Source organism: Rhinolophus sinicus, chromosome 12 (assembly GCF_057876585.1).
Source record: "Rhinolophus sinicus isolate RSI-liver-muscle chromosome 12, RSI-T2T, whole genome shotgun sequence".
Taxonomy (NCBI): Eukaryota; Metazoa; Chordata; class Mammalia; order Chiroptera; family Rhinolophidae; genus Rhinolophus; species Rhinolophus sinicus.
In genome coordinates, this window is record NC_142512.1 from 15,186,187 (window position 1) to 15,203,264 (window position 17,078).

Here is a 17,078-nt window from a genome sequence, read left to right on the forward strand (position 1 = left end):
ACGATGAGAGAGGAAGTTGGGGGAGGCTAAGGAAAAGGAAATGCCTTGATGCCAGAAATGGGGGCAATTCCAGCCACAAGAAGGAGGCCTGGACCCCTGAGGCAGCACTAGCATGTTGGACATGGATGATTTCTCCTTACTCCTCAGACTGCAATTTCATCCCCCACAGATTGTAAAGGGGGTTCCTACTGGCTGTGACAGAGCTGTAGTGGGGCAGAGAACTCAGCTGCCTGGAGAGACAAGATCCTTCCTGGCCCAGGGGACTCCAGGGAGACCAAAGCAGCTGTAAAGATGAGAGAAATTGAAAAAAAAAGAATGAAATAATGGAAAAATATGCCTCTCTCCAGATTTCCTAGTGCCCAAACTCAGGTACCGCCAAGTCTCTGGCTCCTGCCTACTTTATTTTTGTTCCCCTCAAATCCAGCTATCCAACCTGGCTCTTGGCTTCTGCTGTCTCTCCATGTAGGACCATGCATCCATGTCACCTCCCACCACCCCACCAAGTTCCTCTCCAACCATACCTGGTCCCTGCCGGGAGGGAGAAAGTGGTCCTCTTCCCGTGGATAGGATGCCCTCTCCTCTTCCAGACCAGGGTATTCTGTGGTGCTGGGTAATCCACAGCCCGCTTCATCAGGCACCAGGGGCTCGGATGCAACCCCAGAGCTGCCCCACTGGGCCTTCTTTAGTCTGTGGAGACTTTAAGCTTAGGAAAGAGTTACCTGGAGGCCAGGCTTCCCGTCTCTCCTTTCACCTTTCTGCTCTAAAATACTTGTTGCTGGGACCCAGAGGTGTTGTTTGACTTCCAACTCTGCACTCCCAACTTTCTGCTCCCCTCAGACTAACGTATTTTCAGTTTAAGGACTCAGAGGTGACCTCTAGCTCCCCACTGTCCTCCAGTTCTAAGGAGTGTTTTCCTGTCTTCAGTGATCCAGTTTCTACTCCTTCCAGTTCATGTGGCTGGTCCTCCATCCCTCGGTTCCCTCCTTTCCACATTATGGAAATTCTGCTTCAATCCCACTAAGTCCATGATTCATTTCCAAACAATCTCAAATTCTCTCAAAACTCTCCACCCCTTCCTTACTTCAAACCATTCTATCCCCACACCCTGCTTGGCTCCCAGAGCCCAGATGTTTCTCCTTACTCATTGATGATTCTTTGTCGCCTCCTTAGATCCTCTAGGTGGTAAGTGACAGCCCTTACCCGGGCTGGGATGCCCCCAGGTCCCTGCTGCATTCCTGCCAAATGTGGCCTCCTTCTCTTTCTTCTGCAAAGCATCTCAGGGGGTGGGAGCCCCTCAGGGGGGTACATGCCAGGCTGGGAACAATCAGTAGCTCTTTGTGCCAGAGAATGGGGAAAAGGTGCTAGAGGGCAGAACAGGGCACTTGGGGAGCTTGGACAAAATAGGGATCTTGGTAAGCCCAGATCATGAAAACAGCTGTGATCTGGAAAACATGCTGATTGATTCATAGAAAGGAGGGCCTGGGGACACTAGAGGAAAGGGGTCATAAGGAGAGTTGGGGATAAGATGGCAGTGGGTGCAATTTTAACTGAAAAGTGTTGAAGGGCAGAAAGTTTGTCATACCAGCAGGGGTGGGATGTACTGTTCCTCTCTCCAGGTGGGGCTGTGAAGCACAAAAAGGGGGTTAAGTGCAAAGAGGACACCCCCATCCATTATTGTTTCCCTAACGACCTCTCCCCCCCACCTATCTGTCTGGCATTAGGAGCTAGAATGTCCATCTGCCAGTGGGGCAGTTATCCTCAGACTAGGGCATATTGCTATAAGGCTTTATGGTAGTTTAAAATTGTACTGCCTCACCTGCCTACCTCCAGTTAGTCCCATTTTTCTCCCTTTCTACCCACCTGGGCCTTTGACTAAGGTTCTCCCAGAAGATGTCTCCATAACGCTGGGGCGTCAGTCTGAGGCTCTGGGAAGGCAAGCTGGGGGGTGGAGATCGTCTCACCACCCTGGAACACCTGAGGTGAGGGCAAGGTAGGCGTGGGTTTGGCTCTTCCCTTACAGCAGAAAGGGACTGAGAGGCGCTTCCCATGGGAACATACAGACGCCAAAGCTCCCTCAGGCCATGTCCTCCCTTATCCATTTTAGTTGAGGAAGGTGGTGAGGCCTCTGATTTGAAAGGAGATTGGAGCTAGGAGGAGGGCGGAGATTGGCAATTGTTTGAGCATCAGATCTCACTGAATCCCAAGCTTCTACCACCCACAACCAGAGAACATCATATTTAGCACGCATGGCTGTTAAAGAGGAAGGCCCCAGCTACTCAGCCGATGTGACAGACACATTCCTTTTGGTCAATGCAAGAATCCAGGAGAGCAGAACCCTCTACTTACTCCTGCTTTGTCTCTCCTATCTCAGAAAGACTCATATCCTAAGGCATGTGCAGGGCTGTTTGAGAACAGTGTTCATAACTTCCAAAGCCCTCAGACTGAACGATGACTGCTCTCCTGATCTCTAGAAAGAGAGTGTCCTAGGGCTTAGACCTGGGCCCTTTATCTTCTCCATCTCTATCTTTCCTTAGCTGATCTCACTCAGGCCCATGATTTTAAATACCACCAATGTGCTAATGACTCCCAAATCTATATTCCCAGCCCTGGCTCTGCCCCTGGACTCCAGACTCACAGGTTCAACTGCCCACTTAACATCCCCCGAGCCTTCCCCATCTCACTGAAAGGCCCAGTTGTTAGAGCCCAAAACCTGGTATGCCTCATTTTCCCTCACCTCCCATATGCAATCTATCAGCAAGTCTTGTCAGTTCTCCATCCAAAATATACCCAAATTTCACCACTCGTCACCATTTCACTCCCACCATCATATTCCAGCTCATCTTCCCCTGCCGGGACTACTGCAATGGCCTCCTCCTCCTCTTCCTGCTTACATTCTAATCCCCTACAAACTATTCTGCACAGAGCAGTGTGAGTAATCCTTTTAAAATGACCATATGAAATGATATGCAGTTTGAGATTTACTTCAAAATAATCTGAGTAGTAGGAGGCTGGATGGGTGTACAGATGAAAAGATTATCCATATAATGATAATTATTGAAGCTGACTGAAAAGGGTACATGATCTCCTGTAGTTGTTTGAAATTTTCCATAATAAAAAAAGATGAAGGAAAAAATAAAGTCTGTTCATGTCATTCCCTTGCTTAAAAACTTTCACTGATTTCTACTGTCCTTAGAATAAAATCTAAATTCTTCAATGGCCTGTAAGGTCTTCTGCCTAACTGACTTTACTCTCCACATTTCCCTTGATCCCTAGGTATCAGTTACACTGGCCTGCTTCCTGTTCCTAGAAGATACCAAGCCTTGGGACTTTTTAAAACCTACTATTCCCTCTTCTCCCCCATGGTTTATCAGACTGGGCCCTTCTCATTTTTCAGATCTCAATTAAAATTCACCTCTCCGGAATAGTCTTCCACAATCACCCTATCTAAACTTGTGTCTCCCAGACATTCTATTTTTCCATTATACTCCTGTTTTATTTTTTTTTCATGGTACTTATCACCAGTTGAAATTACTTGTTTGCACATTCTGTCTCTCCAGCTCTGGAATGTAAACTCTATGAGCAGGACCCTATCTCTGCCCCCCCCCCCCCCCCGCCTTTTTCCACCTCCCTCCCCACACACTCCAGTTCAAGCTGTTGTTTCTCAGTCTAGTTGTGTAGGACACAGCTCCCTGGCCCATGCTGGTATTATGAGCCTTGCACTCCCTCCCTGGCTGAGGCAGTCGGTCGGTTGGCCGCTCACAGCAGCTCTCGCCAGCTGCCGACCACTCATGCTGGCTGCCGGCCATTCATGCTGGCTGCCAGCCACTGACAGTGGCACACATTAGCCCACGGCAGCGCACAGCAGCCCGCAGCACCACTCAGCAGCTGGCTGCCCAGGGGTAGCTCAAGGCGACGGCTGGCTGCTCATTGCAACCCAGCTCCAGGGAGAGAAGTTGTTCACAATCTTAACTGTAGAGGGCGCAGCTCACTGGCCCATGTGGGAATCGAATCAGCGACCTTGGCGTTAGGAGCACAGGCTCCAACCACCTGAGCGACTGGGCCAGCCCAGGACCCTATCTTTCTAATTATGAAATCACTGGTGCCTAATACAGCCCCTAGAACAATGCAGTGTTCAAAAACTATTTGTTGAATAAATTAATGAATCATCAATCCCCTGAACCCAGGCACTGAGTTTCTTGTTCCTTATTTCCTATTGAGGAAAGAACCCGGGCATGCAATCTTCCCTCCATCTGGTCCCCACTCTTGCCACTGGGTGGGGACGACTCACTTGGCAAAGGGGATGAGGTTATCTCCATCTTCCTGTACCTGCATGACTGGACTGGGCTGGGTGATTGGACTGTCTTCTCATTGATGCTGGGAGGATAATGGAAAATGAATCATTCACTCATATAATGGCTGAAGGGATGACACCAGTAGCAGATCTAGAGATTGGAAAGAGGATATATGGTTCCTGAAAAAGGAAAGAGAGCTTAAAAGATGTTTCTAGTACTGGACATTTCTATTAGCTGGATATATTGGTTGAAGGTGGAAAGCCCAGGAAATGTGAATGTGGTAAAAGATAAAGGAGAAAATAAATCTTCTGAAGCCAAATGTATAGAGTAAGTGAAATCTACAGATGGCAGTTAAGTGACTTAATTGACAATGTGGGATGATGAAATTAAAAAGGATGACAGGTGGAAATTACATAGGGCAGAGGTATTTAGGGGTATGGTATAGAATCGGTGGTTGGGGCAGTTAAAAAATTGAGGGTTAATTAAAAAAAATCAGGTATGAGAGGTTAATGAAAGTTAAGTGTGGACAGAGTGGTCAATTGGTGACGGAAGGAGTGGGCAATTGGGAATGTCTGCAGGTAAAGAAGGTGAGCACAGGTCAGTTGCACAGATTCTGAATTAGGGGAAGCCAAATATGACCTGAGGGCCAGTTTGGGTGGGCAAAAAAAGCAGCTGAGAATGCTATAATAGTTAGGAGAGTGCCTGTAGGAAGCATAAGTGATGAAAAAGGCATTGGATTGGAAACTTCATCCAAGGGCAACTAAGGATGGGCTGACAAAGCAGTAGGTGAGGTAAGAAAGGAGAGAGCATTTGGGGCTGAGGTGGCAGATGGGATAGAACTGGGCTGAAAAGGTAGGAGGGGTTTACATGGGATGTCCTGGGCCACAGCAGGTAAGCTGAACTCAGTGGGCAGTTGGGACCTGAGGGGCATTCAGACCTCTGGTAGTTGGGTCTAAATGGCTGGCCTAGATCTAAGAGACAGGATGGGGTTTAAGGAAGCTACACAGAGTACTCAACAGTTGACCTAGCAGGTAGCCAAGGCCTTGGAGGGCAACCTATGTTTCTCTGGTCAGATGAGGACCTGAGGGGTCAGGCTGGTCTGGGGGTAGTAGGGCGGGCATGGGGGCGCGGGTAGCCCAGCCTGGAGGGAAGGGCCACGCCTGAGGGTGTGGCTTCACCTCAGGGGGCAAAGGGGACCCATGGCAGGTGGACTGGGGCTTGGCCAGGCCTTGGAGAGCAGCCAAGTCTGAAGACAAACTTGGAGGTCTGAGGTGTGGATGTGGCTCCCAGGGACAGTCTGGAGCTGGAGGGGGCCAGGCTGGGTTGGGAAGAGGGACCTAGGCCTGAGACGGCATCCAGGCCTGAGGCGGAGGCCAGGGACTAAGGCGGCGGCCCGGGCCTGAGAGGGTGGCCTGGGCCTGAGACGGCGGCCCGGGCCTGCCGGGACTGCCGAACTTGAGGGCCAGGCAGGGACAGTGCTGGGTGGCCGTGCCGCCGCCGACCGCACTTGTTCACAACACCTGAGGCAGCGGAGCGGCGAATTCTAGAACGATATGCCGGGCGGGGAGGAGGAGCGAGACACCACCGGACGGAGGGAGGAGCCGGCCGGCACCGCGCGCCTGGGGGCGGGGCCAGCACTGAGCCACCTCCTGGGCGGGGCACGGCGAGAGGTTCCGCCCCCTGAGCGCGCCTCCGATGGCGGCAACGTGAGCGGGTGCGGGCTCTGGGTTCCCTCCAGGTCTCGCTCCCACCCTTCCCTGCTCTTCAGGAGCCTGTAACCCTCGCCCGACGTCCTGCTCGCTCTGTTGCGTCCGCATCTTGGTTCTTGAGTCCCCGCTCGGTGGGCCCCACAGTCCCGAGGGTATTACCCCTTTAACAGTAGTAGTCCAGGTCGCTCCCGGGCCCTTCTCAGGGCAGCGCGCGCCCGTCCGCCCGCGTGCGCGCGCCCGTCGGTCCTCCGCCCCTCGCTCGCGCCCCAGCTCGCGCTGCCCCGGCGGGCGCCGGCCGCTGGCGCCGCTCCTGCTGCTGCCCCGGGGCGCGAGTCTGCTGCCCGCCGCCCGGGGACCCGGCAAGGGGCGGGGGCAGCCCCGAACCGACCCGGGTTCTCCCCTTCTTCCATCTCACGCTTCTCGGAAAGTTGTCCTTTTACACTCTGCCGAGCCGCCCCGGGAACCCTGCCGCGACGAGGTGAGAGCTGGGGGAGAGGGGGGGTTAGGGAGGGGACGCCCGCGGAGGAATGTGCCGGGCTGGGGGAAGGGAGCCGGGGTCCTTGTTTGCACGACCCGGCGGGGGCTGGCTGGCCGCGAGAGCCGGGATCATGTGCTATTTGTCCCGCGGAGGCGCAGAGAGGTGCCAGGCCCGGGGCGGCCTTCGGTTGGCTGGACAGGAGGACAGGGTCTGCATGGCCGCCCAGAAAGGCCGGGACGGGGCCTGTGTGAGAACTGCCGGGCGTGCAAGGTGCAGGTGGCCCAAGGTCCCCTTTCGGTTGGGTCGGCGCCACCCCAGCCGCGGCTCCTGCCTGTACCCCACTGTTCCTTTACTCAGCACCAGCTGATCCTGTACCTATCCCCTAGTCCTTTACCTCGCTGTTCCCTAGCGGTGCCACCCCGTTCCCCACCCATTCGCCGCTAGGGCGTCACCATTGCGTGTTTCCACTAGTGTCTCTTCTCTCTCCTGGTCAGGGTCTGGGGGTCAGGGTTGTTTTTCCTGAGAAAGCCTCTGAATTCAGCTACTCCCTTCCTGTCCTGGGACAGACCAGCCGTCTCACTCTGTCCCCCACCCCCATGCCTTGGCCAGGAAGGCTGGTGAGGAGAGACCCAGCATGACAGGGGTTTGAGGTCCTTTGAGGCCACAGAAGGGGGCCCAGCATCCCTGATCTCTCTTCACAACTCTCCACCCTGCTGTCTGTGGGCGTGGGCTGCTCAGCCTCTCCTCCTAGGGTGTGGGCACCTGATCACCCACATTCCTGGGTTCTAGCCTGGCACCTTCCCCAGGGCAGTGGACGCCATAGCACTAGCCCCAGATTGCGGCTGGAGCCCTCCTGCTTCCTTTCTCCTCTTCTTTTGCAGGGAGATAGACCCCAGTGCTATCCTCCCCTTCCCATAAAGACACAGGTATTCTGGCTCCCCCAACAGAGGAGGCCTGGGGTTGATGGATGCAGGATGACCCCACCCTCCCCTGCCTATTGTCCTGGATCCTGAGGAGGAAGTTCTGGGGGCTGGGCAAGGGGTTTGGGGCCACAGGCTGGCCCTATTGATACCAGTCCTGGGCTGTACCTCCAGCTCTTGGACTTTGCTCATTGGCAGTCCATGCCTCTTGTGTGGAGGTTGTGGGCCTTAGTTGCTACTTCTCGCTGGCTGACTCTATGGGGGAATTTTAGGGTAGGTTTTGTGTTTGGGATTTTCTCTCCTCTTGTTTCTTCTTCTGGGCTCCCAGTTTGTGCTTTTGTCCTGGAGCTCCCCTCCTTGCCTGTTTAACATTTCTGTATTTGCTAGCTTCTGTGTCTCCCCTTCCTTTCTCCTCCCATTATTTCCTTCATAGCATGACCTCAATCTTGCCTTCTCTCTTGTGTCTCTCTCTCGTTTTTTTTGATGTCTGTGACTTTCTGCCCCTCCTCTTCTCTCTTCCGACAACCCTCAGTGTTTCTGCCCATGTGTCCCTTTCTCTGAATTGCCCTCTGTCCAGTCTCTCTCTCCCTTCTCTATCTGACGTTCGGTACACTTGTGAGTGACAAGGAATAAAAATAATCACCGTCCCTGCCCTTGGATTCACATTGCATTTGGCCATTCCGGAAGAACAGCCTTCCTTATTTTCCTAACAGTACCCCCCATCCCTTGTCCTCCAACCTTGGAATCCCAGACACACTTCTGGAGCCACAGGTGCCTCCTAACCACTCTTCCCCCACAACCAGCGTTTCCCCCACAGCCCCAGCTGGTGTGGCCAGGCCCCAAGTGTAGGATGGGGCTCCCCCTACGAGGGCCGGTGGCAGCCAGAACTGATACAGCCCCCCTGGTCTGGGGCCAGGACGACAGGTAACTCTGGGGTGACAGCTCATATCCCTGCGAGCTGGGATATGGCTTGGGAGAGAGACAGGAATACCTTTGGGAGTTCCTGAGGAGAGTGACATTTGGGAGGAAGGCCAGGGAACTAGGAACTGGGTACTTGAGGGCCTGGGTAGGTGGGGAAGGGGGGGTGGAGAGACTGGTTCCTGGGAGAAGCTGGGAGGCAATGCCTGGGTCCTGCCAGCAACTCTAACAACTTCTTGTGTTTCTGTCCTTTAGCTGAGGAGGGTGGGAGTATCTGGAGCCATGGCTGGTGCCTCGGTGAAAGTGGCAGTGAGGGTTCGGCCCTTCAACGCCCGTGAGATCAGCCGTGATGCCAAATGTGTAGTCAGCATGCAGGGCAGTACCACCTGTGAGTGAGTCCCAAGGGCCTGGCTGGGCACAGGCGGGGCAGGCGAGGTCCACTACACAGGCCAGTCCTGCTGGGCCGAACCGGGAGGAGGGCTATGCCAGGCACAGAGCAGGTGCTAGTTATAAGGGTGGGGGTTGGGGCAGGCTGGCCTTTCCATGCTCCTAGTCCCTGGGAGGGGGAATGTTGGCCTGGAGCCCTCCATTGCCCAATCCAAGTAGGCAGCCCAGTGGGGGCGGGTCCTAGGAAGCCAAAATTAGCTTTGGTGGCGGGAGGGGGTGGGGAGTATTAAAGGGAAGAGATGAACTAGGACATAGGTGGGGAGTGGGATGCCTGGATTCCAGGGCTTGTGGAGAGTGGGCAGAGGTTGGGAGTACCTGACCTTGGCCTTCTTCCTTTGCCCTCTCCTGCCCCTTCAGCCATCATCAATCCCAAACAGAGCAAGGATGCCCCCAAAAGCTTCACCTTCGACTACTCCTACTGGTCACACACTTCGGTAAGGTTGTTGGGCTGGGAAAGAGCTGAGCAATGAGGCACAGGGGATTTAGATATTGGGAGGGGGCATTGCTGGGAAATAGGACCTTCAGGGGAATGGTTGGGACTGTGATGGGTGGGACACTTAGGTTGGGACTGGAACCAGGATGGGGGAGAGAGAATCCCGTGGGATAATTAGGATTGCCGGGAGACTGGATGGGACCCTCAGGGATGATTAGGATGGTGACGGGGAGGAGATGGGGCATACAGGACCTTTTGGCAATTATCAGCAAGGGGGGCAAGACTCCTGGGACGTAGACACTAAGGACAAAGTCATGTAGGGCTCCTGCTGTCTTTCTCTGCCCCCTTTTCTCCTAGGCCGAGGACCCCCAGTTCGCATCTCAGCAGCAAGTGTACCTGGACATCGGAGAAGAGATGCTGCTCCACGCCTTTGAAGGCTACAACGTGTGCATCTTTGCCTACGGGCAGACTGGGGCTGGGAAATCCTACACCATGATGGGGCGGCAGGAGCCGGGGCAGCAGGGCATTGTGCCCCAGGTACATGCTGGGACCTGGCAGGGCAGCCAGTGCAGGAGCACCTTCAGCTGCCCTTAGGCCAGGGCTCTGAGGATTATGGAGTAGAGAGTTGGCTTTCTGAGGCCCTTAAAGAGAGAAAATGTGACAGGAGATGGGGGTTGGCTGCAACCTAGACATCTAGGACCCTGTGGGGAGAAGTGCTTTGCTTCCACCAGAAGCAACAAGGCTCAGTGAGAAGAGCCTAAGCTTTGGCACCAGAGAGCCCTGGCTTTGAGCCCTGGCTTTGAACCCTACCACTTATTATTTACCTTGTCTCATAATCACTTGTTAGTGTACTTCCCCAGGCTGTGTACCATAGTCAAGGTAGTGACTACAGAGAAAGCCAGTTGTGGGTAACTGAGAGTTGGCCATAATTCTTCCTGGCTGTGCAGTGTAGTGGCCTTGCCTCCAGAGTCTGGAGATAGGATGCCTGGGGTTGTTTACTGGCTCACCTAATACACCTCTGACCGTGGGCAAGTGTGAATGTCTCTGAGGTTGCTTTCCCATCTGTAAATTGGGAATGACCATGGTGGGGGTTAGAGTTCAATAGGGCCACCTGAGACAGGGCCTGGCTTGGTGCTGGGTACCACAGGTGTGCCATGAACAGCAGCTTCTGTGTCCCTTTTAGCTCTGTGAGGACCTCTTCTCTCGTGTTAGTAAGAACCAGGACGCTCAGCTCTCCTATTCTGTGGAGGTAAGCCCTGGTCTAGGTGGGGGGTGGGCAAGGGGCACATTGTTCCTGGGAAGGGAGGGGGAGAGCAGAGTGATTATGACCAAGGGAAGTCTCCAGAATCAGACAGCTTGGGATCTACTTCTGGCTCTGCCAGTTACTAGCTGTGGTTTTGGGCAAGTGATTTCATCTTTCAGCTGCTGAGTATGTTCATCTGTGAAATAATAATGATGGGCTCCCCATCCTAGGGTTGCTGGGGGGGGGGGGTCAGTGAGCTCGTATGTGCAAAGTGCTTAGCACTGTGCCTGGTGCGTCGTCAACACTCAGTATACGTTAGCTGCGACCACCTGTATCATGCCCTGTGGAGTGTAGGGTAAGTTTCATTGTCAGTATTTTGTTCGCTTGTTACTGATTGCTTGCTTCTCCCACTCAGGTGAGTTATATGGAGATCTATTGTGAGCGGGTACGAGATCTCTTGAACCCCAAGAGTCGGGGCTCTCTGCGGGTCCGGGAGCACCCTATCCTGGGCCCCTACGTGCAGGACCTGTCTAAATTGGCTGTGACCTCCTACGCAGACATTGCTGACCTCATGGACTGTGGGAATAAGGCGCGGTGAGGCGGGCCGGCGGAGTGGAGGGAAAGGGAGCCGGGTTAGGAAGGTGAGAGGCGGGACCCAGTGACCACTCCCTCCCCCCCAGGACTGTGGCTGCCACCAACATGAATGAGACCAGCAGCCGTTCCCATGCTGTCTTCACCATTGTCTTCACACAGCGCTGCCATGACCAGCTCACTGGGTTGGACTCAGAGAAGGTGGGACACCCCCCAATTCCTGCCTGGTAACAAAGATAATGATATCATGAAATCATATCCTCCTTCCTGCTGAACCTGGTTTGAGTGCCTTGGGGCTTCCACAGCTCCTTCTCCTTCCCCTGTCAGATCAGTGTGGTATGGTCTCCTGTTTGCTTGTTTGTCCTTCTTACTAGACTCACTAGGCAGGGCTTAGATCCCATGTGTCCTTTCTCCTGCCACATAGTGGGCATGTAAATGGTCTGTAAACAAATACACGAACCAATGGATGAGTAAATAGCCCCTGTCTCGCTATTGTCTTTATAAATTCCATTTTCTCCTGTCTCCTTTCCTCGTCCCGTCCTTTCCTGGCTTTCTCCATTCCTTGCCAACTGTCCTAATCCCTTGCTTGGTGTCCCACTGATTTGCCTGCCCCGCCCCACTGACCCCAGTCATCTCTTGTCTCTTTCCTCTGACCCAGGTTAGTAAGATCAGTTTGGTGGACCTTGCTGGGAGTGAGCGGGCCGACTCCTCAGGGGCCCGGGGCATGCGCCTGAAGGTGAGGAGGCTTCAGAGGGACAGACAGGGGCAGTGTTGGGGGCTGTGTGTGGTGATCTCTAATCCTAACCTGGGACTCTGGCTGCGGGGAGAAAGAAGGGGAAGTGGATCGGAGTAGGAGAGGAGGGCCTCATTCCCCATGTTCCTCATCCCTTTTCAGGAAGGTGCCAACATCAATAAGTCCCTGACTACTCTAGGGAAGGTGATCTCTGCCCTTGCGGATATGGTAAGACTTTGGGGTGGGAAGAGAAGGGGCTCTGGGAAAGGGGACACGGAGTGACCCAGACTGATCACCGTCCCCCTTTATCCCCCAGCAATCAAAGAAGCGGAAGTCGGATTTTATCCCTTACAGGGACTCGGTGCTCACCTGGCTGCTCAAGGAGAATTTGGGTGAGGGGCTCCTCTCTCTTTGCTGACCCTGCCACCATCCCACTAACTCCCTTTGATAATGCCAGACAAATCCCCTTGCCATCCCTAGAATCTCAAATCCCCAGGTATACATTGATCCCTGACCTGGGGAATATCCTTTGACGATGTCCTGATGCTGAGATCAAGGCCACACCCTGCCTGCCAAGCCAGGAGCCTCACTGACCTGGCCACCGTGACCCCTCTCTGACCTTACACCCACTGCTGACTTCATCCTCCTCTCACTGATCTCTGTCCCACAGATGTCTGTCTCTCTGACTTCACTCCTGCTCCCTCTGACTACTGGAGTTCATGGTTAGATTCACCCTACCTTGGGCTGTGACCCTGTGAGACCCCTGCCTGGGCACTGAGGACCCCTCACCAGGCTGACTTTTCTTAGGACCCAGCCCAGCTCAAGCTTTCTCCTCCTCTCCACATACAGGTGGAAACTCACGCACAGCTATGATTGCAGCCCTGAGCCCTGCGGACATCAATTACGAGGAGACCCTCAGCACCCTCAGGTTGGGGCTCTGGCGGGCTGGTAGGGCACATGAGAAGTGCCAGGGGAGCTCAGGAACTTGCCCATGAGACAGGGTTGACCCTCAACTGTACCCCAATATTTTAAAACCTGGGAGACTGAGAAATCGGTAGCAGACGAAGGTCACCTGTGTCTGGGTCTCACCAGTCCCGATCCGCCCTTACACAGGTATGCCGACCGCACCAAGCAGATCCGCTGCAATGCCGTCATCAATGAGGACCCTAACGCCCGGCTGATCCGAGAGCTGCAGGAGGAAGTGGCTCGGCTACGGGAACTGCTGGTGGCTCAGGGGCTCTCAGCCTCTGCTCTGGGAGGTCAGGCTCCAGGGGCAGCCCGCCTCATCCTTCTTCACTTGCCTTTGCCCAGTCCTGGGGCCAGGGAGGGACCACTGACCACAAAGCCCTTCATGTCCTCACTGACATGGATACAGATACGGAGAGGGAACTTATCACCCCTTGATGATGTTCTTATGAAATGTCAGGGGTTTAGTTGACCATAAGCTTAACAACAGTCAACAGTGGAATGGTTTCTAAAATGTAATGCTCAGCTTCATTGACACAAAACGGTATCTGTTTCAGAGGATGTAGAATCCACGTTGACTGTGTCAGGTGTGGACTCCTTATTCAGTCTTGGGGTCCTTCCCAGGGTGTTGAGGGGCACAATGGAGGGAATAACGGTGTCAATTCTTGGGAAGAGAAGGGTAAGGTAGACATGATGTTCACCTTCCCACATTTGAAGGATAGTCTTGCAAAAGAGAAAGCAATATAGTCACTCCTATCCCAGAGGCCAGAACTTAAAATAATGGGCACACGTAACAGGACTCAGATTTCAGCTCAGCACAGCTAAGAACTTTCTGATAGTGAGTCATCTAACAATGGAAGGAACTGGCTGCCTTGTTCAGTAATGGGCCCTCCGTTTCTACAGGGGAACAAGCAGACCTGGTGCCCCTTTGTTAAGGTTGTATAGGAGGGCTTCCTGCTTGGTGGAGGTTGACCTGCTGTCTTCTGAAGTCCTTCTAGATGGTCTCTCTGAGGCCTCCTTTATGTCTCCAATTAGCTCCATCTTTCCTTAGCCTCTTTCTTTGACTTCTCTGACCTCCCAGGCCTGAAGGTGGATGAGGGGAGTCCCGGAGGTGTTCTGCCAGCTATATCGTCTCCCCCTGCCCCAGTTTCGCCCTCATCTCCCCCTGCACACAATGGGGAACTGGAACCATCATTCTCCCCCAACGCCGAGCCCCAGATTGGGCCTGAGGAGGCCATGGAGAGGCTGCAGGTGGGAAGCTGGAGCTGGCCAGGCCTGGGGGCTGATGGGAGTGTAGTTCTCCAAAGCCAGAGTTGAAGAGGAAGAAGGAATCCCAGGAGTGGTATGACCCCCACAGTAGGTGCTTGTCCTAGACTGTCCTGATTCCTGTCCATCTCATGCCCCCAGGAGACAGAGAAGATCATAGCTGAGCTGAATGAGACCTGGGAGGAGAAGCTACGCAAGACAGAAGCCCTGAGGATGGAGAGGTGTGAGGCGCAGGGGCAACAGCTGGAGCCCTGGAAGACGGGGTGGGGAGGGAAGGTCAGGCTCTGCAGGGGAGGAGTTCATGGGTAGTGGCGACAAGACTAACATTTGTTTCTCCTTGACTGCAGAGAAGCATTGCTTGCTGAGATGGGGGTGGCTGTCCGGGAGGACGGGGGAACCGTGGGTGTCTTCTCTCCTAAGAAGGTGAGTGAGCGGTTGGGTGAAGAGGCCTGGGGCGGCCTAGGAGACTCTGGATCCTTAGAGAAGATGGTTGGGGAGTGGGAGGGTGACAAGTTCTAACCCTGACCTCTGAGTTCTCTGAATTGTTCCCTCATCATCTGTCCCCACTCCTGCCACCTCCTCTCTGGCCATCCCTGCCCTTTCTCTCTCTCCATCTGACAGTCAGCCAGTGAGGCAAGCGCTCAGAAACGCTTGTGTCCAGGGACTCTAGGGAGCACAAGAGGATGATGGCCCCTGCCTGTAGGGGGATTTCAAGAGCTGCTTAGACTCTAGGTGTTTATGAACATAACCTCGTGTGTGTGTGTGTGTGTGTGTGTGTGTGTGTGTGTGTGTGTGTGAGTTTATGCATAGAAGTTATCTCTGGATTCATAAGAAACTGGGTACAGTGGTTACCCCAGGAGAGAGGAAGTTGACCTGGGAGATGGGAAGTTGGTGGAGACAGAGACTTATTCACTGTATAGTCTTGTCTCGTTTGAATTCTGTACGCTGTACATGTAGTACCTACTCAAAAAGTTAGCTAAAAGTACGTTTTTAAAAGGATAACTTGGGAAAGCAAAGCTAAAGGGAATAAAAGAGAAGCACCAAACAGCAAGGTGTTGATTGTAAATGGCAGTGAGAGGTTTAAAGATGGTAGCATCACTGTAGCTTGGAGGTGAATGGAAACTGGTTTCCTGGAGAAGGTGGTTTTGAAAGTGGACCCTGAAAGATGGTTGGGATTTGGAGGTAGAGAGGAGCAGGGAGAATGTCAGGCTAAGCAAACACGGGGAAGTGTCGGGAGCAGAGCACACCAGCACCTGTCACGTGCCTGCTTTGTAGCGGGTGCTCAGTAAATCTTTGCTGAGAGGAAGGAAGGAAAGGCTAGAGGGAGGGAGGAAGCAGGACAAGAGTGATCAGGCTCAGCTGGAGGTAGGAATGGTATTCAAAGTCTTTAACAACCAGCACGGCACAGGGACAGACCAATCAGAACGGACGTGGGCTGTAGACAGCCAGCACAGTTGTACGGGCTGTGCATACTGACGAAGGGATCATATGGAGGCCAGTTTGAGTTAATCAGGAACTTCCTGTCCCACTGGAGAGCCAGCTATGCCTGTCTGGTGCACCTTATAAAGCACGATAGGATCAGGCACTAAGTCAGATACACTGTGCGTGGGGCAGACAGGGTCCTGGGGGCTGCCTGGGAGAGGTGGTGGGTTATTGGAAAGAGGCCCCTCCTGGTTTCATAAGGTCAGGGCTGACTAGGAGACTGGGCACGTAGGGATCGTTGAACAGGGATCTGAAAAGAGGAGAGGGGTTTGCTTTGCCTGGGCCAAAGCACAGTGAGGGAATGAGAGAGCTACTTGTGGGTGATGGAGGGTGGCAGGTCGAGCTGAGGGACCTGGTCTGCAGCTGGGTACCCAGGGCTTTGGGGTCCTTCTGAGGTCCCCGTCTTGGGGAGGGCTATGGATGGCTCTCAGCATGGCTTGCAGCTACCTTGGGATGCCTTGTACTGGAGGAACTTACACCACAGTTGCAGTGATGGAAAAAGGTAGAAAGGGGTGGAGAAATTGATGGATGGGTGTTTTTTTCTCTGGAGGTCTCCCACTGCACAGGGATGCCACCTACTGAAGTCCCAGGGACCAACTAGAGGGCGAGTTGTTTTGTTTTTGTAATTGTTCTTTTGACAGTGAAATGCACCACAGAGAACCTTCACATGGTGCTGTGAGCTGTTAAAGGTGAAAAAGAAGTTTCCTTCCTTCACACCCTCAGGTTTCGCTCTCAGAGGCAAGCCTTATTAGCAGTTCCTGATGTGTTCTTCTGGAGGTAGTGTATACACACACTGTATGATTAGCCACGTGTGTATGCGCATGTACACACACACACACACACACACACACGGCTTGTCTTTGGAATAGTAGTGGTTGCCTACTTTATACTTTACTTTGTCATATAACAGTAAATTAAGATTCTGTCCATTCTTTTTCATCGTGTCAGAATATTCTCTAGATGTAGGATAACTTTTTAGTCTGCTATCTGTAGAACGAATTCCTAGAAGTGGTGATTTGTGGTTAAATGGTAGCCATGTAAAATTTTGACCTATTTTGTCATAGTGCCTCCAAAGATGATAACCATGTCATTTTGTACCCCCGGGAGCAACATACAAGGGAGCCCAGATTCCCTCACCCTCTTTAACGTTTTGATCTTTGCCAATCTGATTGGTTAAAAAGGTGTCTTAGGGTAGTTTATTTTTACTTTTGCATTTTCTCAAGGTAGTGAGGATAACTATATTGTCTCCCCCGCCTTCTCCTGCCCCCCCCCTTCAAGCTGTTGTTTCTCAGTCTATATGTGTAGGACGCAGCTCCCTGGCCCATGCTGGTATTGTGAGCCTTGCGCTCCCCCCAGCTGAGGCAGTCGGTCGCTGGTTGTCGGTCGGTTGCTCACAGCAGCTCTCGCCGGCTGCTCACACTGGCTGCTGGCCACTCACGCTGGCCACCGGCCGCTCATGGCATTACACAGTAGCCCACGGCAGCTCACACCGAGCTCTGGCTGCTCATGGCAGCCCGGCTCCAGGGAAAGCCATTGTTCACAATCTTAGCTGTAGAGGGTGCAGTTTACTGGCCCATGTGGGAATCGAACTGGCGACCTC

General features: G+C 53.4%; 2 protein-coding genes across 13 annotated transcripts in view; one reads left to right on the top strand and one right to left on the bottom strand.

Annotated features, from left to right (window-relative positions):
• Nucleotides 1–6,238, bottom strand: INCA1 (inhibitor of CDK, cyclin A1 interacting protein 1). Of its 9 annotated transcripts, none has more exons than XM_074320519.2 (7): nt 6,161–6,238; nt 4,289–4,374; nt 1,861–1,938; nt 1,583–1,622; nt 1,142–1,314; nt 522–687; nt 1–283 (listed from the first exon to the last, which is right to left on the bottom strand). In XM_074320519.2, the coding sequence occupies exons 2-7, from the start codon at nt 4,330–4,332 to the stop codon at nt 137–139; spliced, it is 648 nt and encodes a 215-aa protein (XP_074176620.1). In that variant the 5' UTR covers nt 4,333–4,374; nt 6,161–6,238; the 3' UTR covers nt 1–136. The 9 variants fall into 9 exon arrangements, with proteins under 9 accessions (XP_074176620.1, XP_019570662.1, XP_074176619.1 ...); XM_019715103.3 differs by having other exon boundaries at nt 1,861–1,974; XM_074320518.2 differs by lacking the exon at nt 6,161–6,238 and adding an exon at nt 5,813–5,944.
• Nucleotides 6,229–17,078, top strand: part of KIF1C (kinesin family member 1C) — a 22,299-nt gene continuing 11,449 nt past the window's right edge. Inside the window, exons 1-16 of one of the 4 annotated variants that reach the window (XM_074320514.2) lie at nt 6,229–6,479; nt 8,113–8,323; nt 8,573–8,705; nt 9,122–9,198; nt 9,555–9,734; nt 10,381–10,446; nt 10,856–11,034; nt 11,121–11,232; nt 11,690–11,767; nt 11,927–11,992; nt 12,081–12,156; nt 12,614–12,692; nt 12,878–13,023; nt 13,812–13,981; nt 14,138–14,217; nt 14,344–14,419. In XM_074320514.2, coding sequence (XP_074176615.1) covers nt 8,600–8,705; nt 9,122–9,198; nt 9,555–9,734; nt 10,381–10,446; nt 10,856–11,034; nt 11,121–11,232; nt 11,690–11,767; nt 11,927–11,992; nt 12,081–12,156; nt 12,614–12,692; nt 12,878–13,023; nt 13,812–13,981; nt 14,138–14,217; nt 14,344–14,419 — 1,491 coding nt within the window. In that variant the 5' untranslated portion in view covers nt 6,229–6,479; nt 8,113–8,323; nt 8,573–8,599. Of the gene's footprint in view, nt 6,480–7,293; nt 7,406–8,112; nt 8,324–8,572; nt 8,706–9,121; nt 9,199–9,554; nt 9,735–10,380; nt 10,447–10,855; nt 11,035–11,120; nt 11,233–11,689; nt 11,768–11,926; nt 11,993–12,080; nt 12,157–12,613; nt 12,693–12,877; nt 13,024–13,811; nt 13,982–14,137; nt 14,218–14,343; nt 14,420–17,078 lie in introns of those variants that run through there. The other 3 variants (XM_074320512.2, XM_074320513.2, XM_074320516.2) reach the window with 3 other exon arrangements.